At 41.3% G+C, this 23,810-nt stretch overlaps 1 protein-coding gene across 1 annotated transcript in view; it reads right to left on the reverse strand.

Annotated features, from left to right (window-relative positions):
* The window catches only part of LOC110972006 (uncharacterized), a 112,317-nt gene that overhangs the window by 37,956 nt on the left and 50,551 nt on the right, over positions 1–23,810 (reverse strand). The window contains exons 5-6 of the mRNA XM_051949700.1: positions 17,917–18,246; positions 17,059–17,181 (exon numbers count right to left, since the gene is read on the reverse strand). Coding sequence (XP_051805660.1) covers positions 17,059–17,181; positions 17,917–18,246 — 453 coding nt within the window. The remainder of the gene's footprint in view (positions 1–17,058; positions 17,182–17,916; positions 18,247–23,810) is intronic.

Raw genomic sequence — 23,810 nt, forward strand, 5'->3', positions numbered from 1 at the left:
AGGCTCAATCAAAAGAAGAAGTCAAACGCAGGTTCAGTTTGGATGATGGCACTGAGCTCAAAAAGAAGCGGGCACTCAGGAATCTGTTCAAAAAGCCAAAGAGCCTGATGAGCGCAGTGATGAACCCGTGGAAAAGGAAAGTGTAGCACCAGAGACCACAGGCAGTCCAAGTCCAGCAGCTAAAGGGACAGAGGGAGGACGATCCCACGCTGCTCTTTATAGCAGATCAAGGTGAGATGAGCTGCAGGTGTGCTGCTGCTGCTCGTCTCACCTTGATCTGCTATAAAGAGCATCCTGCCTCTGGAGCAGCCTGCTTTGACTGCCTGCAGACACATGGAGCGGTAGGCTGCGTGGAAAAAGCTGCTGGAAAGCTCTTTAGTTTTCAGACAAGACGTGTCATGTTTGTGGTAGTTGGTAGTGATGGGCAGTGAAGTCTCATGAAGCACTGAGGCTTTCCTTACAAAAGACTGAAGGCTTCAGTGACATCTGGTGGACGGCTGTAACCATAGCAACCTCTGAAGAGCACCGCTGAAGCTCTGACACTGTTTCAGTCCCATGTCAGAATAAAAGTTCAGAAAAGACTGTCTGGTCATTCATGTGTTTGTTCATTTCTACTAAGCAATGATTCTGTCATCATTACACAATAAAAGAATGAGACGTGTTGGACACTTAGAAGTACAACTGAGTTCTTTGTTGAAACTGTTTGTTTGTTTGAAAAAAGCAAAGAAATGAACAAAAACTAACATGCAGACACACTCAGCCAAACTGTGAAATACATTCCAGATGAAAGAAAGAACAAATCTAAATGACAGAATCTGAAGCATTAAATGTTGGTTCAGGTTCATTTAAACAAAGTTTATTCAAAAACTGGACTAAAAGTCCGTAGCAGGATCAGAGATCCATCCTGCTTTGCAGCTGATCATGGTGTTTGGTGAACTCACAGACGTCTTGTTTCTGTTGTTTAGCGTTTTACTGCAGCGTTTTTAAAGAAAACCTTTAAAGCTGAAGGTCTGTCTGTCATTTGGAGACTTTTAAGATCCATCAGGAACGTTCATTCACAGAGGCAAGGTGACAAAGGCTTTTGTTTCACAGGTTTTTATTCAGAAATATATGTATATATATATATGATGTGTATTTGTGACTGCTATTATTGAATTCTTAATCCGACTGTAAACTGTAAATAATGTCACAGTAATTCTTTCTTTTCCAGTTCATAACTATGAAACTACATCATTTTGTCGTCTTTAAATCAACAAAAAGTTCAATTATTGTACAAATATCTGCTGTCATTTTCACAGTTTTTACAGTTTTTACACTTTTACAGTTGCAGTATTTCATTGCTTTTAAATGTTTTTCTGCCACCATTGCTGCCAGACTTTTACCATTTACAGATTATTTTTTAAGCTTTAGCAGAGACACGAGGATGCTGAACTCTTGGAAGGAAGCGGAGTGGTTCTCAGGAGGATTTTCTGCAGAAGACCTTGGTGCTGCAGGAAGAAGGAAACCAGCCGCTGATGCCATGTTTCCTCCTTCCTCTCTGGACCAGCTCATCCCCATTCATTATTTTTGTGTGCAGTTAGAAAATTACTGACAGAAACCAGAGTTACCGTAAACTTGGTTTAATTGAAGGACAAGACAGAGTTGTGTTATTTGTGGTGAAATCCTCACAAATGACAGCATGAAGCCAGCGAATCACAGCGACATCAGGAAACAAAACACAGTTCTGTGAAGTCAGAAAGATATTCACAGACTCTGAGTTCTGTTTTCAGAGAATATACGTTGTTAAAACATAAACTCTGCCTGTTTCCATCATTGTAAGGTAGACAAAGTGCTACAAGCCCAGTTTAATCAGAAGTAGCTGCAGAAATAACAGAGAGGAGATAAAAGCATGCATTAGCACCTCCTACTGGCCGGAGAGAGAAACAGGTGGACTCTGGTAAAAATCTGTTTTTGTTTTTTTTTTAATATGTGGGATCAAATTCAGCTCAGAGTCAAAAATCACACCCAGTTTTTTTCCAGATTGTGCTGGTTTAAAATCCTGTAATTTATAATTAAAGTTTCTCTCTCTGGCCTTCAGGACCTAAAACTAAAACCTCAGTTTTGTCCTGGTTGAGCTGCAGGAAGCTCACTGCCATCCATGACTTGATGTCTAAAATCCAGTTCAAAGGGTTTCTATTGGCCCTGTGTCATCAGCAGACACGGCAACGTACAGCTGTGTGTCATCAGCGTCGCTATGGAAACTGATGCCGTGTGTACTGTGGGATGCTGCTGCTGACCTTCCTCCAGTCCTCTGCTTCCAGCTGCTCATTTCCACCAGTCTGCTCTGCATCACCCTCACTTTACTTGATCTGCTCTTCTACACACTGTTTGAATTTTACTTCCAGCTATTTATGTGGTAGATTTAATGCCAGAACAGGAAACTATGGATCAGTTCACATGTTAGCTTCTACTTTGTATGAATCATCTGTCTGATCATCCATGGATCTAAATGTGTGTTTTATGTTCCCTGTTCCTCTACTTATCTCTCTTCTGTCCTTCTCTACCTCCTTCCAGCAGCAGATGTTCCTCCACATAAAGATCCAGGTTCTGTTCCGGGTTTTTCCTGTTAAAGGTGTTTTTCTGCCGCTGTCTCCTTATTTCTGCTCTGGGGTTCTCATGGGTTCTGTAAAGCGTCTTGAGACAGTTTAACTGGCGCTATATAAATAAAACTGAACTGAAAAGTTTGTTTCGTTGAAGTTTTGTGTCTTTTTGGGGAGTTTTCATGTCCTTTGTGTTCACGTTTTGTGTGTTCTACTGGAAGTAATGCATCTTTTTGTTTAGGTTTTGTGTATTTTAGTGGACGTTTTGTGTCTTTTTGTGAAGATTTTGTGTGTTTTTGTGTTTTTCAGCAGAAGTGTCGTGCCTTTTTTTGAGGTTTTGTGTCCTTTATGTTAACATTTTGTGTCTGTGTTGAGGATTTGTGTCATTTTGTGACTATTTTGTGTGTTTTATGGAAATTTTGTGTTTTCAAAGAAGTTTTGTATTTTTGTCTATTTTTTGTGTCCTTTGTAGAGGTTTTGTGGGTTTTTGTGTAAACTTTGTGTCTTTTTGTGAAAAGCCATGAATAACAAATAATAAAAAGTGAAATATTAAATGTACAAAAAAAATAGCTGAAAAATCAATAAATCTGTGAAATATACAACATTTTAAGGTGAAGTCACACTTCAGAAATTCAAAAACTATATTTTCCATTTGGTTTTGTCAGGCTGGCTGCTGCCTCCTCCGTCTGTCCGCCTCTTTTTACTTTCCAGGTTGGTTCCTCATCTGTGATCATCAGCAGCTGGGGAGCTTCCAATCTAGCCCTCCTTCTCTGCAATATAATCACCTCTCAGTGATCACACGCTGTAGTTCCTCCAGCCTCAGTGTTTCCTGGTGACTTTGTAGTGATCCTGTTTGTCCTCCTTCGTTCCAGTTCTGGTTCCAGCTGCTTCTGCGTCGTGGCTCCGTGTTCCATCTCCAGTTCCCCTACCGATCCTGGATGACTCACCTGAGCCGTTCTCCTCTCACCTGCCGTCGTCTTCCTTCAGCTGCCACTGGCCGTTCTCCATCTGGACTCCAAGCCAGCGGCCAAGAACCACCTACCAGACACGCTGGATCCCAGTCTGAGCATCCCACGAGCATTCTTTCTTCAGTTTACTATTTAGCGTAGTTGTTAATTTTCCTGGTGTTGCAGTTTGTCGTACTTGTCGAATGAGTAGATTCAGTGCATGTTCCAAGGTTTCTCAGTTCAGCTTTGCTTTGAGTTTTGTTGTGGGTTCTTGTGTATTTAGGATGTTTGAGTTTTCCTGCCTGGGTGTTCCCCACCGTGAGTTAAGTTTTACTGAACCTCCACCTCTAGGGGTCGCTAGTAGTTGCCTGAGCTCGTCATTTGTTTTTGCCTTTAATATTTCCTGTTGTAGTTTCCAGACGTGTGATTTGTAGTTCTTGTGTTTCAGATATTGTAAATCAACCTTTGACTTGCATTTTGAATCTGTCTGTTGGTTTCCTGTGCTTCAGCCACCTTGAATTTGGAACAAGTTTGATCTAAAATTCACTGTTTTTGTTGTCATTGTTTAATAATTGTAAAGTCAAAAACATGAGCACAATCAATAAAATACTCTCTAGGAAGTGTTTTATTTATGAAAAATTAGAACTTTTATCAGGTGTAGCAATATTGCCTTATTAAACGTTAATTTAATAAGTCTGCACTCGTTGATAGTTTATTACAGTAATCGGGGCACCACCCGGAGTTGAATCTACCGGGAAATTATTAATCAATCTTAATAAAAATATTATTAATGGATTGAAAAATTTGATTAGTTAGTCAGTCTAATATCTGAATGTCGAGAATCCTCGAAAAACATTGACCCCAGTCAACACACATGAACGTAAAAGAGACTGTAATTTTGGTCTAAATGAAATATATTTATTAACCAATATAATGATAAACACAGGAATTAATACAGTGACAAATATGGAATGAATAAATGCTGTGGGTGTATGTGGGTGGTGTAGGTGCGGGTGTGTGTGTGCGTGTGTGTGTGTAGATTATTTATGTTTGCATTTCTAATCTGAGATTATGGCACTGAGTAATCAGACCGTGAAAAACAAATATCGAGGAGTTTAACAATTTAGAATATGAACGACGGTAAGTGATCAAACGGAGTGATTAATATTAAATCAAGCTATTATTTTTGACATCAACCATTAGTTTAGATCACACGTCAGCTGGTCTTACTTTGCGTTGGAGAAGAGGGATCACACGAAGCTCAGAGACTGGGACGGGTTGCTGTGGCAACGGCCCTCGTTGAGTTCGAGAGTCGGCTCGGGAGCTGCGCTGTTTGGCTGCTATGGCAACGCTTCGTCGTCCTGTCTACTTCGAACCTCGCGTGTCCTAGGGGTCTGGCTTGACCCGGTTCGTCTGGTGGTCAGCTGGCGGTGGCGAGGGCTGAAACAGCCGGCGTCCTTCTGGGTTGATTTTGTCAAAAATAATTATTTGGAGGCTGAAGGCTCACGTTCTATTTCTGCCGGTCAATAGGTGAGGGCCGAACAGACTGGAACTCTTCAGCGGGGAATGATAAAAGCGACGGAACAGAATCGAATTGGTTCCTATCAAAATTAAATCGTAAATAAAACAAAATTGTAGATCTGGTTGTTGGAGATGAGCAAAAATATCTATTCTGAACAAAAAGAAAAATTAAGTAAGAAGTTGTGGCTAATAGAGTGCCAGCCTCTACAACTGCGAAGTTTGGAAAGTGGAAAAAGAACAAACAGGGCGCGCCTAAAGAAAAAGGAAGATTCGCTTAGCGTAGTTTAAGATCGTAAGGGTCGAACAAGGCGAAAAAGAGGAAGAGAGGAAGAGAGCGAACAAAGAAACGTGAAGCTTCTTATAGTTTTGGCTAGAGGAGGAGGGTACCTAGGAGTTTAGGCGCGAGTCTGACACTCTGGGGGTCCCCCTCCCTGTGGGCTCCGGATGGGAGATTAGAGCCGATCATATAGTGAATTAAAAATATTAAAGCGCGCAAACAAAACGATCTGTTTACTCTGTCATAATCCAGGACACTACTTTTAACACAACCAAAGTGTATAACACGATAGAACATTCTAGCTACTAAAAATATGTGAGTTATTTGTTTAATCATAGGTTTGTGTACTCTATCTAATGATTATGTGGGTCACAGTGTACATAAGACAACATGGTGTACATAAGGAGGTAAAGAAACAATTTCCAACTCTTTTCGACCTGTATAAAACACAATTTTATGATTAATTTCAGTGAAATCCTTGATAATGTCATGGCATTCCGACGTCAATAGGGGGCAATGTTGAACTGTGGAAGAAATGGGTTAGGCAGACAATAAACTTTCAGAATTAACATCTCAGGACAGAAATATGCTAGAGACGTCGGAGTTGGACTAACATGTATAACAAATTATTATTTCAACTTTGATATCTTCAAAATCACAAACAAAATTTCAGAAGCACGATTTTTAGAAAGAGAGTCCTTATTGGCATCAAACAGACTGAGTGTCTTTCTGCAGCCCTCCCGGGGTGACGGAAAGGTCCTTAGATATTTATGACTCTCAGTATCTGATCGTGAGGGAGGGAGACTGCATGGCGTCTGTGAAGATGAGTTCAGTTAATCAAAGGATAGGAACCAAAAGGGAATAAACAGTCCTTTAGATGCAAATTTAGGAAGGTGTGAAACATTTGTGTCCCCTTCCACTTCTCTGCAAGGGGTCTTAGTGTCTTTCGTGAAGGTAGGAATACAAGAAAACATGCAAATACAACAATCCATGTGAGAGTCTGAAAAAGGGGGTTTTTCTCCTAGTCAGATCACAGGTCACCGTAAATGAATTTTACGAGGCTTTTGGTGAAAGGTGCAGATGTCTCTGAAGCCATAAAAATCCACTTTGGGGCTCTTAGTTTGTTTGTTTAAGCTTTCTGAGAGGAGAGAATTTTGTTTTTCCAGTGAGATGATGTTCCTGTGGAATGTCTGGGGCCTCTTGAAGCTGGATGTTGACTACACAGGTTTCTATGAGCTGCAATTCTTGAGCTTGGTTTTTGCAGTTTTTTTAGTGTACTCACCCTGACAGTAGTTTGACAGCAGAACTTTTACTATTTTAACCTTTTTAACATTTTCTTCCAGTTTTTTACTCACTGACAGGACTTTTATTGCAGCGTTGTACCGTTTTTCTTTTTTAAAGTAACCTTGGATGATCTTCAGGTATTTTAGTTGTTTTGAACAATGTTTGTCTCTTTTGAAACACATTCGGTCATTTTGGACGCATTTTAACAATACTGCAAAAAAAAAAGAAACTTTGACTTTTCATATTTTTAAAGAGATTTAAAGGTAAAAATAATATTAGAAAGATGCAATCAAAAGAAAAAATCTGAGATAAAAAAGTGACAAATCTTAAAATAAATGAGGGATCAAATTAAAAACTGAAAGTTATGAAACAAATTATTTAAAAAAAGTAAATCATGTCGGAAATCTGCAGTTAAAGATTCCAAATGTTGAAGCTTAAATTTGTGACGTCTGAAATAAACCGACAGAGACCAGAATGTCTTTATGAGTTTTATTTCTTAAAAGAAGGCCAGAACAGATCAGGAATCACAGATAATAAAAGTTACTGCAGGTTTTAATGATATCAGAATAAAAAGCTGCTCTAAAATGATCCATTAAAAAACACATTCTGAGATAAAAACGTTAAAAATACGACGAAACAGGAAACAAAAAGTTAAAAAAGAAAGAATTAGACAGAAAAACACATTTTCTTTGATTCTTTGGAATAAAACAAAGTACAGATATTTAACGTTTACATTTAGAATTTACTCTGAATAAAAACACACACTGCCTGCAGTTCAACCCAGAACTCTCAAAAAACATTTTTGGCATTTATTTATTTTTTTTTATTTTTTTGTCAAATGCCAACTAATGTGATTGTGATGAAACAATAATTTTAATCTCAGATTTGACAAATTTCCAACATTATTTAATGTCATACATGAAAACACTGCCTGTAGTTAAAAAGTCTATTTGCAATTTTTTTTTATTTTTCAGCAGTTTTTTGTTGAAATCAGACATGTCGACGAACATGATTGTGATTTTAGAATTATTTTTAGAATGATTTCTGATTTGAGAATATTTCCAACTTTACTTCACGTTATGCATGAAAACCAGAATCTAAAAAAAAACAAGAATTTGGCAAAAGTGAAATATTTCAACTGTGATTTTTATGAAATATTATCATTTTAAACTTAAATTTGGGTTTTTTCCAACATTGCTTCAAATCTGACATGAAAACACTTCCTGTGGTTCAACCAAACACTCTCTAAAATGTGTTTTTGTCAAAACTTTTTTTTTAATCTATCATGTTGACTAACATGACTTTGATTGATTTGTGAATTTTTCCAACAGTACTTCATGTCCTACATGGAAACACTGTCTGGAGTTCAACAGAGACGTGTTTTTGCTCATTAACAGGACGTTTCTGTGTCTTCAGGTGCTTCCAGAGTTGAGTAGATTCCTTCCTGATTGTTTCCATCCAGGTTCAGACTCTGGTAGTTGGGATCTCCTCTGAGGTTCTCATTGGTGGCAGACTGGAAGTTAAAACAACATTTCAGTCCAAAAAATTCACCAAAACAACAACAATAATCATGTTAATGATCTGGGGCCTCATTTATAAAGCTTGCGTACGCACAAAACAGGGCTAGAAAGTTATGTACGCCACTTTCTACGCAAAGGTTGTGATTTCTAAAAACAAACTTGGCGTGAGAATGTGCGCACCGGTGCACCAACTTTGATGGTTGCTTAAGCACATTTTGGAGACAGAGGGAACGGCAGTGCCGGAGGGTGAAGTGGTGAATTGAAACCAGATTGATCTCAAACCTTTATTGTTATCACATATTAGACTTGTAGAGCCGGATAATCATAAACCCTCATTGTTGTACATGTTCATATAGTGCGTCATTCGGCTGACGACTGTATTTGCAGAACTATGTTCATATATTAACAGGAGCGGATTGAACGTTATTTCATTCAGTCGTTTGACCAAAGGGTATCTGGGGCCGGTGCGGTGATCTTTATTAAATATTGTTTACTGATCACCTGGCGCCTGTATGGCTCATCGGGGAAAGCAGAAGCCCCATTTGCAGAGGTGGTCTCTGATGCAGTGGCCCGGGTTTGATTCCTGCCCGCGGCACTTTTATGCATGTCTTCCCCCTACTCTTCTCTCCATTTCCTGTCACTCTTCACTGCAACTATCACAGTAAAAAGGCAAAAAAGTCAAAAATTTTGTTTATTTATCCATATGCGGCCGAATGGGATGAGCGTCCAACCATTAATCAGCCCTGTACAGGCACACAGGCTTCACACCACAACCCCCGAGTGAAAATGAATTTGTCTATGTGAACCGAAAAATGTACATTCAATCAGTGTACAAATTATTTGTACATCGGACATGATCATAACAAATTTAGTGGCAGGGTGGCCTGGGTCAACACATGATTCATTCATCCTGAAGCACAGCAGTGAAAAGACTGCAGGGGGCGCTGTGTGAAATGCCGTGGATCAGCAGCTTATTTATATACAGATACATTCATGAGTTACTTTGCATTGACCATTCATGGTAAAATGTGGGTGTGTTGTGGGCGGAATGTGAGGTGGATCCACCTGTGCAATCTTCCAGCCGGTGTGTGAATTATGAAGGGGAAACTGTGTGCCGCTGTGCTTACACACAGTTTTATTAATCAGAAATGTTTTGGTGTACGCCCATTTCAGATTTTGATTTTTGATTCAGATTTATGTTTTATAAATGAGACCCCTGGTTTTCACACTTTTACTGGTTTAGATTTGTGCTGATGTTGCTGCTGTTCATTAGATTCATTTTGGTTTTCAGATTGTTGACATTTTTGTCTTTAAAATAGAAGTTTCAACTCAAAAAGACAAAATAACACTTTAAAGGTCACTGTAAAGGAAATAAACCTCTGCAGACAAACGGTTAAATAAAAGGCAGAGGTATACTGCAACATTATGAAACTGTGAAAATAACAGCAAATATCTGTAAAATAATGATATTTGTAGCTGATTTAATTGTGAACTTTATGGTCACATAAAACAGCGATGACAAAGAAAGCCGCCACCTCTTCCAGATCAGAGACACCAGGACCTCTTCCTGGATCAGGTCTGGAGGGAAGCTCACCAGAGAACACCTGGTGGACGAGCCTTGGAGCCCCGTGGGGCTCAGTTTGGAAAAGCCTGTAACACAGGGACACCTCCTGGAGGGAACACCACTCACTGGAAGGTAATCAGGGTTGGTGCTATTCTCATCAGGCAGTAGGCAGGAGGCATCTGGGCACACTGCCCCCTGGTGGTGTAGACTAGTTCTGGGGATGTGGAACGTCACGTCACTGGTGGGGAAGGAACCTGAGCTGATGGAGGTAGAGTGGTACCAGCTAGATATAGCTGGGCTCACCTCCACACACAGCAAGGACCAGAACCAGAGTCCTGGAGAGGAGCTGGACTCTCTCCTTTTCTGGAGTTTCCCAGAATGAGAGGTGCTGGGTGGGTGTGGGGAAACTCATGAGTCCCCGACTGAACGTCACTTTGTTGGAGTTCTCCCTGGAGAAGGAGAGGGTCGCATCTCTGAGACTTCATGTTGCAGAGGAGAAAACTCTGACTGTTTGTTCTTATGTTCTTGGAGTCTCTGGGTGGTTCCTGGAAGGGGTACCACCTGGAGACTCCATTGTTCTCCTGGGGGACTTTAACGCTCACGTGGACAACAATGGAGAAACCTGGAGGGGGTGATGAGGAGGAATGGCCTGATCTGAACCTGTTCTGTTCTTGGACTTCTGTCCTAGTCATAGACTGGTCATAACAAACTCCATGATGGACCATAAGTAGCTCATAAGTGTACCTGGTACCAGACCACCTTAGATCAAAGGTTGATGATCGACTTCATTGTCGTATCATCAGACCTGTGGTCATATGTCTCAGACTCTCGGGTGAAGAGAGGAGCAGAGCTGTCAACTGATCACCAGCTGGTGGTGAGTTGGATCTGATTGTGGGGAAGACTGCTGGACAGACCTGGTAAACCCAAACATGTAGTGAGGGTGAACTGGAAACATCTGGTGGAGGACCCTGTCTGTGGGGTTTTCAACTCCCACCTCCAGAAGAGTTTCTCCTGCATCCCAGGGGAGGTTGGGGACTTGGAGTCTGAGTGGTCCATGTTCAAAAGCCTCCATTGTAGAAGCAGCTGTTTGGAGCTGTGGGGCCTGTTTCATGAAGCAGGTTTAGGGAAAACTCTGAGTTTGTTAACCCTGAAATGAGGGAAACTCAGAGTTTTCCGTTTCACGAAGCGAGGTAACTCTAACCAGGGAATGAGGGGTAACTCTAGCCTGTTTCACAAAGAGGGGTAACTTCAACTCTTGGTCAGTTACCGCAGTAACAGACTCTATGACTCTAACCTGGTCACCAGCAGGTTTATCTGAGAAAACCTCGAGTTTCTTTCCGTCTCCGCCCTCTTTCAGCCACACGCTGTTTCATTTCCTCATTCATTCAGTCAGTAAGCCAGCGAGTTTTGGCGTAGAACAGCTTTTATTAACGATCCAGTGGATAAAGGAGCAGCATTACTGCACAGATAATTAAATATTCGTCGGTAGATTGTTATCAGACCGAGCATAAATGTTCTCGCATTTCCGGACAATTATCGGTTTGAGCGTTACCGTTTTAAGTCCATAATCTACATAAACAACCTAATCCGTCCTTACATTTACATTACCACCAGTCATGCTCTTACATCCGGCAGATATTGTGTGTTGTGTTTGCATACATCATTTCTAATGTGGAGGCCACGTGGTCTGGGTCTGTTCATGACTCCAGGATTTATGGAGAGTCTAACCTGAGCAACAGACTGCAGCATGGTCAGCAGCATAAAGATTTTCACAACAGAATTCTCTTGTCTCTCTCCTTTAATATACTCTGATGTATCCACTATAACATTACAGGAGAGTTTGATGGCCTTCTGCTGGGTGACAGGGGTTACCATGACAACCCAGGCTGATGACCTCATACCCTGACCCTGAACCAGGCCCCCAACAGAACTTCAACCGGACTCACTGCAGGACCAGAGCCCGGGTGAGATGACCATAGGCCTGCTGAAAGCCGTTTCCAGAGCCTACGTCTCCTCAGGGTGACCCCTGAGAGGGCCTGTGATATTACTGTGGCATGTGTTGTTCTTCATAATATTACCACTATTAGAGGAGAGCAACACCCTGCCCTACAAACTGAAGACCCAGATGATGAGTCCATCCACCTGCAGCTATCCAGGACAGCAGAGCAGTCAGAGACACCGTATGCAAGAATCACTTTACAGTTTAAGTCTCCATCATCACCACCACAGCAAAATAAAGACATGATACACATTTCATTTGCTCTTCTTTATTTCCTACAAATAAAAGATAGTTCAGTTCATGTTCCAGTAGTTAACATAAATCCACCTGTGACCATCACCACCTCTAACTTGTGCTCCAGTATTTTCAATTTCCAGATCTGCCCTCCTAATCTGTTTTTTGGATTTTTCTCAGCAAATGCAGTTTGTAAATCTGTTTTACTGATAACTGGGAATACATAGAGGACATTAATTATACAGTTGCACATGAATTCCACAGATGAAGCTCTGGTGTTTCCTGAACATCCATCTCACTGTGTCAGTCTGTGCAGTGGAAGTTGAGGAACCATCCTGCTGCTGTCCAGCCATGCTCTGTTAAAAAGGATGAGAATGTACAATACTTCAGTGTAGGCTAATGTCACACTCTATATTCCACCCCAAATGTGATGAGAGAGAACTATCAGTAACATACCTCTGTATAAACTTAACTACCATTTGGATAAATCTGTGGAGTGTTTGCCTACTTACAGTTACAAGGTGTGTGTGTGTGTGTGTATATATATATATATATATATACATCCATGACCTTTTATTCCACCGTTTTACAGGCATCTGCTTTCTTTCTGTTGGCTGAGCAGAAGTCTGTGTTAGTTTAAATAGGCTTAATTATTTAACAGAAACATGATATGGATGCAGACATTTAGGCTGTGTGTGGATAAACAACTGCACAGTCAAAACAGCCACTTAATATTTAGGCTACTTTACAATGTAAACCATGATCAACATGAAGTACTCCATGAGATGATGCCGAGGTCTGACCTGTTTGAACAATGTTTTTATATTTCATCTTAAGCTTCTCCCCAGCGGGATTTTCACCTAAATGAAATAACTTACTATTCTAACCATTCAGACAGTTATTCCCTGTAATATTATTACGATTACAAAGGACTACATTTAAACTTACGCATTGATCCGGGCTGTTCTCCACGCCGTCTCTCTCTCTTTTGCAGCTGCAGCGGTGTTGCACTTCTTTCTAAACGTGTTCAAACTCGCCATATGAGCGCGTTAAAAATGTCCAGTTCAAAAACGCAGCCTTTCGCTTCCCCGTTTCCATGGTGACTCGTCGAATTGGGGCTTCCATTGATGCTGTCTTTTCAGAGTTGCGGTGGCACGCACGTAACTCCGAGTGAAACTTCTCTGAGTTAATTAACCAACTCAAATCAGCCATTGTGAAACCGAAAACTCAGAGTTTTCTATCTCAGAGTAGATCAACTCAGAGTTGAGGATTAAACTCCAGAGTTTGTAAAACCTGCTTCGTGAAATAGGCCCGTGGTCTGAAGGTCACTGTTGTATGTCACAGCAAGCAAACCCAACAAACCTACTGATGGACATCAGTGGTGAAGGAAACCATCAGGCTGAAGAGGAGGCCTTTCAGACTTGCCTTGGTCGGGGGTCTCCTGAAGCAGCTGACGAGTATCCGGTTGGTCAAAAAGGGACAGGAAGTTCAGACCAGGCTATGGAGAAGGACTTTCGGTTAGCTTAGGAGGTTCTGGCAAACCGTTCGATGCCTCAGGAAGGGGAGGCAGGACTTTGATCAGGCTGTTTACAGTCAGGGGAAGAACTGTTGACCCGTGCTGGGGACGTTGTCGGGAGGTGGAAAGTGCAGTTTGAGGAACTCCTGAACCAGTAAACACGTCCTCTGCAGAGGAGGCAGAGACTGAAGGATCTTCGTCCATATCCGTGGCAGAGGTGAGATCGTTCAAAAGCTCCTTCATGGCAAGGTACCAGGTGTGGACGAGATCCACCTTGAGATGCTGAAGGCTCTGGACATTGCTGGACTGTCTTGGCCGACATGTCTCTTCAATGTCATGAAGGCATCAGGTACAGTACCTGTGGAGTGGCAGACCACGGTCGTGGTCCCCAGTTTCAAGGGGAACCAGAGAGTGTCTTCCAGCTACTGGGGTATCACATTTCTCAGCCTCCCCACAAAAGGAGCCACAGTTACAACATTATCCAAACTCAATATTTAATTCTGTGAGATCATTAATATCTAGCCTGAATTTGAGTGTATTTTTGCAGCTTTTTCTGTATTTTATTCTGGTAAACAGAGACAGGAAGAGTCAGAGACGTTCACCTCATGGTTCCTGATTTCCTGATTCTCCTTCTTCAGTTTGTAAAGAAAGCAGAACGACGACGGCCAACATCCCTCCGATCGCCACTGAACCTCCGACCACAAGCAGCACTGGAAGGAAGTTTAGTTCATTCAGCTCACAAACGTACATAAATAAGTTCAACAACACCAGAGTTTATCACGAATAATTAGTCCAAAGTTGCCTCATGAGCCGAGAAAATAGAAAAAACTGAATTAAATGAACTAAACTTGAGAAAACAAATTGAACAAACTCAGAATGTTAAATTAAATCAACTCAGACTTGCTCTATTTTTACATTTTCTACATTTAAATTATCCATCCGTCCATCCTCTATACACCGCTTTATCCTCACTAGGGTCATGGGGGGTGCTGGAGTCTATCCCAGCTGACTCGGTGAAGACAGGGGACACCCTGGACAGGTCACCAGTCTGTCACAGGGCTACATATACAGACACACAATCACACTCACATTCACACCTACAGACAATTTAGAATCACCAATTAACCTCAGCATGTTTTTGGACTGTGGGAGGAAGCCGGAGTACCCGGAGAAAACCCACGCATGCACAGGGAGAACATGCAAACTCCATGCAGAAAGATCCCAGACCCAGGCCGAGATCTTCTCTCGGCAAGGCGAAAGTCTAACCACTATTCCACTGAGCAGCCCACATTTAATTAGATTTTCTCAAACAAAAGTCAAAAATTAAATTCTTTTAGTGTTTTAAACAATTTTGTTGGTTCAACTTAATGTTCTTCTGTTGAGTCGACACAATTTATTAGAGTTGATTCAACTTATTTCCAAGGTTTGGACATAATTTAACCAGACGGGGACAATGAATTTAACAGTTTAACACAAAACAAAACTGTTGTTTATCATTTGTTTATTTGTTTTCGCATTAATCAATTCTGGTGGACCAGTTTAATGTTCTTGTGTTGAATCAACATAAGTATTAGTTAAACTTAATCAAAGGATTGAGTTTAAACTTAATCTGATTAAGTCGTTTAAAGTCAGTAATTCACGATTTTGGAGTTAGAGAGAAATGCAACTTCAGTTCTCTGTATGTGTAGCATGTATCAGAACCAACAATAAAGCAGACTTTGACTTTGACTTAATGAACTAATTTTACAGTTTTAAACAAGTTGAATGAATGAAGTTGGTCCAACAGAACCAACTAAATGCTAAATAAAAGCTGTTAAAACATGGAACTATTTTATTTATTTCAGTCAATCCAACTAATAACTCTTGACCACATTTAACTGCAGTCCAAAAATTAACTCTGTAAATGAATTTAATTGTTAAAATCATAGGATTTAAACATGAATAAATAAATTTTTTATCAGCATTAAGCAACTTAACATATTTTTTTGAATCGATATAATTTATTAAAGTTGATTCAACCAGATTCATCAAACAGGACCAGGGGTGAAGGTCAGGGGCCAAAGTATAATCTGTTTTTCTGACCAAACCAACAAACCAAAAAGGGAAAACAGCTCATTTTTCGTTTTTTTCGTTTTCAACCAAAAACGAAAAAACGTTTTTTCCTTTCTCAATTCAAAACCAAAAATGAAACCAACACAAGCAAATTACGGCCGAATTTCGTTTGTTGGATTTCAATTTTCCATTTTTTTCGTTTCAGGTCTCAAAACGAAAAAACGGAAGCACGTGACCCCTGACCGTCACGGGTCAAATGGACTCCCTACCAAAAGAAAAGCCTTACTGATAAATGGGTAATAAAAGATAAATTACGTTAAAAAGTGTTTTTATTTTTGCACAGTATTTATTATATACACTACTAGGCTTGTGATAATGTTAGAAAATAATAATTATTATTATTAACAACAATACTACTACTACGACTACTATAATAATAATAATAATAATAATAATAATAATGATAATAATAATAATTACAGGTCTGCTGCTGGCCTGGATACATCTAATGCGAGGACGCGAGATCGTTAAATGTTCACCTTTGCGATAAGTGTGACATCAAGCAGCACTCCGGTTGATGCTATGTCTGTTGATCATAAAATACGTGGGTCATTTTAACTTTGTGACATGTCAGCTGCATGGCGTGTGCTGATGAGAAACTCGGTGAAAGTAGTTTTAAATTCTTACCAGCTATGACCAAAACCCTCATCTCGGTCTCACTTCATGCATTTTAAAATAGCAAAGTTAAAACACAAACAGGTGAAAACATATTAATATTTTACTGTAAGTCAATGGAATAGGTAGGAATTAATAAATATGGTAAACTTTTGCTTTAACTGAAACACTGATAAACATCCAGAATACAAGGCTCTAAGAACAGACATGAGGTCACAAGTAAACACTCAGAATGGAACTAAACATCAAAACACATCACCTAAAAGATTTTCCACAGAGACCTAAAGTAGTTATAGTAGTAGTTAGTTTCTGATTTTCTGTGGTAACCCTTCTTCAGTCTTTTCTTTAATCAAAGAGGTTGTTTTCCTCTGCATTATTACTTTGACAAAAAAGAATCTTGACTGTTTTGTAGTGCTTCTTTCTGAAATATGCATCTGTCGACGATAACCGCTGTAAATCCAGTTTAAAGTTTTTCAGCCAATCACAAGAACGTGTGGAATTTCAGGTGTAATTTATTGCTCGCCCCGTCCCGGTGTTGACGTCTATTGACTAGTTGTGGGAAATGTCCCAGTGCAATAAATCAAGCGGCACCTACTTGCTATTGGCTGCTATTGGCCATAGCAGTCGCTGTGTTACAGAAAGTAGACACACATGTGCACTCATGTACTGCTGAGTGAACGGTCGATAGCAGGCAGCCGGGCGGCGTACCGCCACCAGATCTTTTGCCGGTATGCGGTACCGGACCGTACCAGCTTACTTTCACCCCTGCACAGGACACATTAAGTTCTTCTCAAAATGTAAAACTTGTCCTTTTGGAGAATCCTCGACTGTAGATTTGTGTTTTTTAACTGAGAATGAAGCTGAAGGAGGATAAATGGAGATGAATTTACCTGAAAACTGGCTGAAGGTTTCAGGAGGTGGACTGAACGGAGGAGATCCTGAACTCTGGGTTGTTGGTGGTGTTGATGGTGTTGATGGCGATGATGGTGGTGGTGCAGTGGTGGCTGATGGGACTGAAAAAGATTCAGTCTGATTTAGTGAAATGAACATGAACAGGTTTAGATGCAGCAAAGAATAATGTTTTTCAAAAATATTTGTTGATATTTTACAGTTATTGTTTTGAAAATTAAATATATTTGTTAGACTTTTTCTGAAAAAGTGAAAAAGTATTAATTTACATGCATATATCAACACACACACACACACACACACACACACACACACACACACACACACACACACACACACACACACACACAGAGAGTCTGGTTTGCTATTCCCGTGGGGATCTACCATTGACTCCCATTCATATCTAACCCCTAACCCCTAACCCTAACCCTAACCTTAACCTTAACCCAGACCAAAACAATGCCTACCCAAAAAGAAATGTTTTTGCTCTTTTACATTTTTTAGTAACAACAAAATGGCCAAGAAAACACTGTTGCCACCCGTGGGTGACACGAGTCCCCAGCGGTATAGATAAACACGTACACACACACACACACACACACACACACACACACTACCAGTCTCATTCAGTACTTTTTATTTCTATGTATTATTTTCTGAATATGAACTGTTCTCTTTACAATATAATTCCATCTGTATTCTTTTATATTTCTGATGTCTGATGTCATTTTCACAGTTTTTACAGCGTTTACAGTTACAGCATTTCATTGCTTTGAAATGGGTTTTTTTTCACAATTTACACATTATTTTTTTAGTTTTAGTACAAACATGAAACTCACCAGCAGTGACGAGGATGTTGATCTGTTTGAAGTAAGCGGAGGTCAAAGATTCTCCTAAACCACATGAATACAGTCCAGAGTCACTCAGCTTCAGCTGGGAGATCGTTATCTTCACAATGAAGTATCTCGTGATGGGTTCTTGGTAATATCTGATGCTGTATCTGCCGCTCTGAGATGCATTTCCAGTGGTACTCAGGAGGATTTCTCCGTTACTACAGTCGTTCCTGCAGAAGAACTTGGTGCTGCTGGAAGAAGGAAATGAGAAGATGGCGTCGAAGTTTCCTCCTTCCTCCTCCTTCCTCATATTGATCCTCTTGTGAGGGTCCTCTGCTGCTTTGGAAAAAACAAATATTACAGCAGATTACACATTTACAGTCATGAATTAAAGCACAACCTTGACAGGAAGTCCCGCCCCTTTTACCAAAGGTCCCGCCTTCCCACACCCCCTTTTACCGGATGGTTTTACTGGAAGACCCTCCCTAACGTCAGCGGCTTATGTATTCGGTCCAGACACGACCCCACCCTCCCTCCCTCCCTCACTCACTCCCTCACTCACTCCCTCCCCTAACTGACAAAAGTTTTTTATCTAATCGGGAGCAGACGCGACCCCTTCCCTAACTAACAGAAGTTTTTATCTAAGCAGAACCAGATGCGTCCCTGTAAAACAAAATTTCTTCATTCTTATAGACTCTCCCGTTGTCCCTCCTATGACAAAGTTTTAAGCAGTCTTTGACAGAGAAACCCGGGAAATTTGAACAAATGTTCTGTATTAGCTTTTCTCCTCTCTCCCCTTTCTGCATCCTCTGAACAAAATGCTGCTGTCCAGTATTTCTCCCCTGCGACCTCTCACCAAGACCTGAGGTGACCGTCTGAACACAAGAACCCTCTTCCTCCCCTGTCTTTCACCTTAACTGACAGGAAGTCCCGCCTCACCACGCCCCCGTGGGAGAAGGGGGAATGTTAAACAAAGAAGAATCTTTTTAACAGTCTGTAAGTTACAGTTAATTTAAACACAAGACACTCAACAAGAACTAACAGAAAATTAAAGCTGCAAGCAGCGATGGACGGGTCCTCGCATCCACGCTGGTTGGCAAATCCACGCACGTCCACCAGGTGGCGCTGTGACTGAGAGTGCATGTCGGCCTCTGAATCGCATCTGGACCAGAGTCTGATCATACATGTAAAATTTCAGCCAGACTGGAGCATGTTCAGCGCAGTTATAAAGCATTTCCTGTCTATCCACCAGGTGGCACTGCGACTGAGAATGTATTTCAAACAGTGGATGTGATCAGGGTTGGACTCTGATCAGTCATGTAAAGTTTAAGGCTAACTGGAACATGTACAGGCTACTTATAAAGCATTTCCTGTCCATCCAACAGGTGGCGCTATGACTTTTTCAGAATTTATGAGTGTGGATGTGTTCAGACTGGACCTGGTGTCCATCATGTGAAGTTTGGGGCAGATAGGATCTTGTTCAGCTGAGATATGAATCGTTACATTTTCATGGCGAAACATCGAAATTCGTTTGGCTGCCACAGACACGCCCTTTGATGACAAGTCACCATTTTCACTGGGATGCATCATCAATGTGTTCAGCCTGTTGTCACCGCATTTGAAGTGAATATGATCAACCGGGTAACAATAGGGCATGAAGGTGTAAATGATGTCTATTTCATGAAACCACAAGGTGGCGCTATGACTGTCAATGAATATCCCTATGTGGATGCCATCAGGACAGGACTGTCATCATACATGCAAAGTTTCAGGCAGATTGGAGCATATTGAGAAGAATTAGACACCACTTCCTGTTTCATGGCGAAGGATCAGTTGTTTGAGGCTCTGCCATGGCCACACCTTTTGGCTTCTGGTTGAGTTTTTGATAACTTTACATCAGAAAGGTCTGGTGCATGTACTGGCCAAATTTCAGTTCTCTCAGACTTACCCCCTAGGAGCTATTAATTTTGACAAATGTACAGCAAATTCAAGATGGCCGACTTCCTGTTGGGTTTAGGGCGTGGCTGTCATTGACTTTTTGGTGTGTCCTGATGTGGTGCATATGGCCACCAAATATTGTAGCTGTGAATAAAACATTGTGGAAGTTGGCCTAATGACCACTTTTTCAATTTTGCAGGTGGCGCTATAGAGCCATTTTCCCACACATATGTGCAACTCCCATAAAATATCAAATTTTTCGCCAGTCCTGATGTGCACGCCAAATTTCACGCGTTTTGGTTCATGATAAGAACCCCAAAAAGGCAAGTCATTTGCCGGGAGAAATTAATTTTGACAAATTTACAGCAAATTGAAGATGGCCGACTTCCTGTTGGGTTTAGGGCGTGGCTGTCATTGACTTTTTGGTGTGTCCTGATGTGGTGCATATGCCCACCAAATATTGTAGCTGTAAATGAAACATTGTGGAAGTTGGCCTAATGACCACTTTTCAATTTTGCAGGTGGCGCTATACAGCCATTTTGCCACACACATGCGCAACTCCCATAAAATATCAAATTTTTCGCCAGTCCTGATGTGCACGCCAAATTTCACGCGTTTTGGAATATGATACGGCCGCCAAAAAGGCAATTCATTTCCCGAGGAGCGATTAAGTTTGAAAAATTTACAGCAAATTGAAGATGGCCGACTTCCTGTTGGGTTTAGGGCGTGGCTGTAATTGACTTTTTGGTGTGTCCTGATGTTCTGCATATGCCCACCAAATATTGTAGCTGTACATGAAACATTGTGGCAGTTGGCCTAATGACTACTTTTTCAAGTTTGCAGGTGGCGCTATAGAGCCATTTTGCCACGCACATGCGCAACTCCCATAAAATATCAAATTTTTCGCCAGTCCTGATGTGCATGCCAAATTTCACGCGTTTTGGAGTATGATAAGGCCGCCAAAAAGCCAATTTACTTTACGGAAGAAAAAAAAATTAAAGCTGCAAGCAGCGATGGACGGGTCCTCGCATCCACGCTGGTCGGCGAATCCATGCACGTCCACCAGGTGGCACTGTGACTGAGAGTGTGTGCCAGCCTCTGAATCACATCTGGACCAGAGTTTAATCACACGTAAAATTTCAGCCAGATTGGAGCATGTTCAGACTAGTTATACAGCATTTCCTGCCCATCCACCACCAGGTGGCGCTGTAACTCAGAGTGTATTTCAAACAGTGGATGTGATGAGGGCTGGACTCTGATCACTCATGAAAAGTTTCAGGCTGATTTGATCATGTAGAGGCCAGTTATACAGCATTTACTGTCCCTCCAACAGGTGGCGCTGCAACTGAGAGTGTCTGTTGGCCTGTAGATGTGATCAGGATTGGATTGTGATCACACATGGAAAGTTTGAGGCAGATTGGAGCATGCAGAGGAGAGTTATACAGCAGTTGTTGTTTCATGGCGAAGCATCAAAACTCTAATGGTCGCCATGGCCACGCCATTTGGCTTCTGGTTAAACTTTTGATAACTTTTCCAAACCAAGTCCTGCTGTGTGGACTGACAAAATTTCAGGTCTCCTGGAATTATCCCCGAGGAGGTATTAACTATCAAAAATGAGAAAAATCATCAAAAATCTCACAATTAATCCAAGATGGCCGACTTCCTGTTGGGTTTCGGACATGGCTCCAAGAGGCTTTTTTGTGCGTCCTGATGTGCTCTATAAGCCTCCCAAATTTCATGGATGTAGGTGAAACGTGCTGGGGGGGCTGTTTGTTAAAAATACTGTAGGGGGCGCTATAGCATGTGCAGTGCCGAGATGCATACGGTGTCGTTGCTTGGGTCGATGGTGATGTGTGTGGTAATTTTAGTGAGCATTGGAGTATTTCTAACCTGTCAAACAGCACTTTGTTTTGCATGGCGATATTTGGTTGCTACGGCAACAGCGTTGCATGAAATGTCCCACCCTTGACAGTGTGGGATTGTCAAGAGGTGAAGACTTGACTGACCAATTTCCAGCATGATATCACCAAGTTTGGGGCCATTGTACCTGAAAATATAAGGCCTTAAACTTACTATTACCAACAGGTGGCGCTATGACCTTTGCGGAATTTATGAGTGTGGATGTGTTCAGACTGGACCTGGTGTCCATCATGTGAAGTTTGGGGCAGATAGGATCTTGTTCAGCTGAGATATGAATCGTTACATTTTCATGATGAAACATCGAAATTCCTTTGGCCGCCACAGACACGCCCTTTGATGACAAGTCACCATTTTCACTGGGATGCATCATCAATGTGTTCAGCCTGTTGTCACAGCATTTGAAGTGAATATGATCAACTGGGTAACAATAGGCCATGAAAGTGTAAAAGATGTCTATTTCCTGAAACCACAAGGTGGCGCTATGACTGTCAATGAATATCCCTATGTGGATGACATCAGGACAGGACTGTCATCATACATGTAAAGTTTCAGGCAGATTGGAGCATGGTCAGAAGAATTAGACACCACTTCCTGTTTCATGGCGAAGGATCAGTTATTTGAGGCTCCGCCATGGCCACACCTTTTGGCTTCTGGTTGAGTTTTGATAACTTTTCATCAGAAAGGTCTGGTGCATGTACTGGCCAAATTTCAGTTCTCTCAGACTTACCCCCGAGGAGCTATTAATTTTGACAAATGTACAGCAAATTCAAGATGACCGACTTCCTGTTGGGTTTAGGGCGTGGCTGTGTTTACTTTTTGGTGTGTCCTGATGTGGTGCATATGCCCACCAAATATTGTAGCTGTAAATGAAACATTGTGGAAGTTGGCCTAATGACCACTTTTCAATTTTGCAGGTGGCGCTATAGAGCCATTTTGCCACACACATGCGCAACTCCCATAAAATATCAAATTTTTCGCCAGTCCTGATGTGCACGCCAAATTTCACGCGTTTTGGAATATGATAAGGCCGCCAAAAAGGCAATTCATTTCCCGAGGAGCGATTAAGTCTGAAAAATTTACAGCAAATTGAAGATGGCCGACTTCCTGTTGGGTTTAGGGCGTGGCTGTCATTGACTTTTTGGTGTGTCCTGATGTTGTGCATATGCCCACCAAATATTGTAGCTGTACATGAAACATTGTGGCAGTTGGCCTAATGAATACTTTTTCAAGTTTGCAGGTGGCGCTATAGAGCCATTTTGCCACACACATGCGCAACTCCCATAAAATATCAAATTTTTGGCAAGTCCTGATGTGCACGCCAGATTTCACGCGTTTTGGGATATGATAAGGCCCCCAAAAGGCAATTCATTTGCCGGGAGAAATTAATTTTGACAAATTTACAGCAAATTGAAGATGGCCGACTTCCTGTTGGGTTTAGGGCGTGGCTGTCATTGACTTTTTGATGTGTCCTGATGTGGTGCATATGCCCACCAAATATTGTAGCTGTAAATGAAACATTGTGGAAGTTAGCCTAATGACCACTTTTCAATTTTGCAGGTGGCGCTATACAGCCATTTTGCCACACACATGCGCAACTCCCATAAAATATCAAATTTTTGGCGAGTCCTGATGTGCATGCCAAATTTCACGCGTTTTGGGATATGATAAGGCCCCCAAAAAGGCAATTCATTTCCCGAGGAGCTATTAAGTTTGAAAACTTTACAGCAAATTCAAGATGGCGGACTTCCTGTTGGGTTTAGGGCGTGGCTGTAATTGACTTTTTGGTGTGTCCTGATGTTCTGCATATGCCCACCGAATATTGTAGCTGTACATGAAACATTGTGGCAGTTGGCCTAATGACTACTTTTTCAAGTTTGCAGGTGGCGCTATAGAGCCATTTTGCCACACACATGCGCAACTCCCATGAAATATCAAATTTTTCGCCAGTCCTGATGTGCATGCCAAATTTCATGCGTTTTGAAGTATGATAAGGCCGCCAAAAAGCCAATTTACTTTCCGGGAGAAAAAAAATAAAAAATAAT

This window comes from Acanthochromis polyacanthus, chromosome 6 (assembly GCF_021347895.1).
Source record: "Acanthochromis polyacanthus isolate Apoly-LR-REF ecotype Palm Island chromosome 6, KAUST_Apoly_ChrSc, whole genome shotgun sequence".
NCBI classification, from domain to species: Eukaryota; Metazoa; Chordata; class Actinopteri; family Pomacentridae; genus Acanthochromis; species Acanthochromis polyacanthus.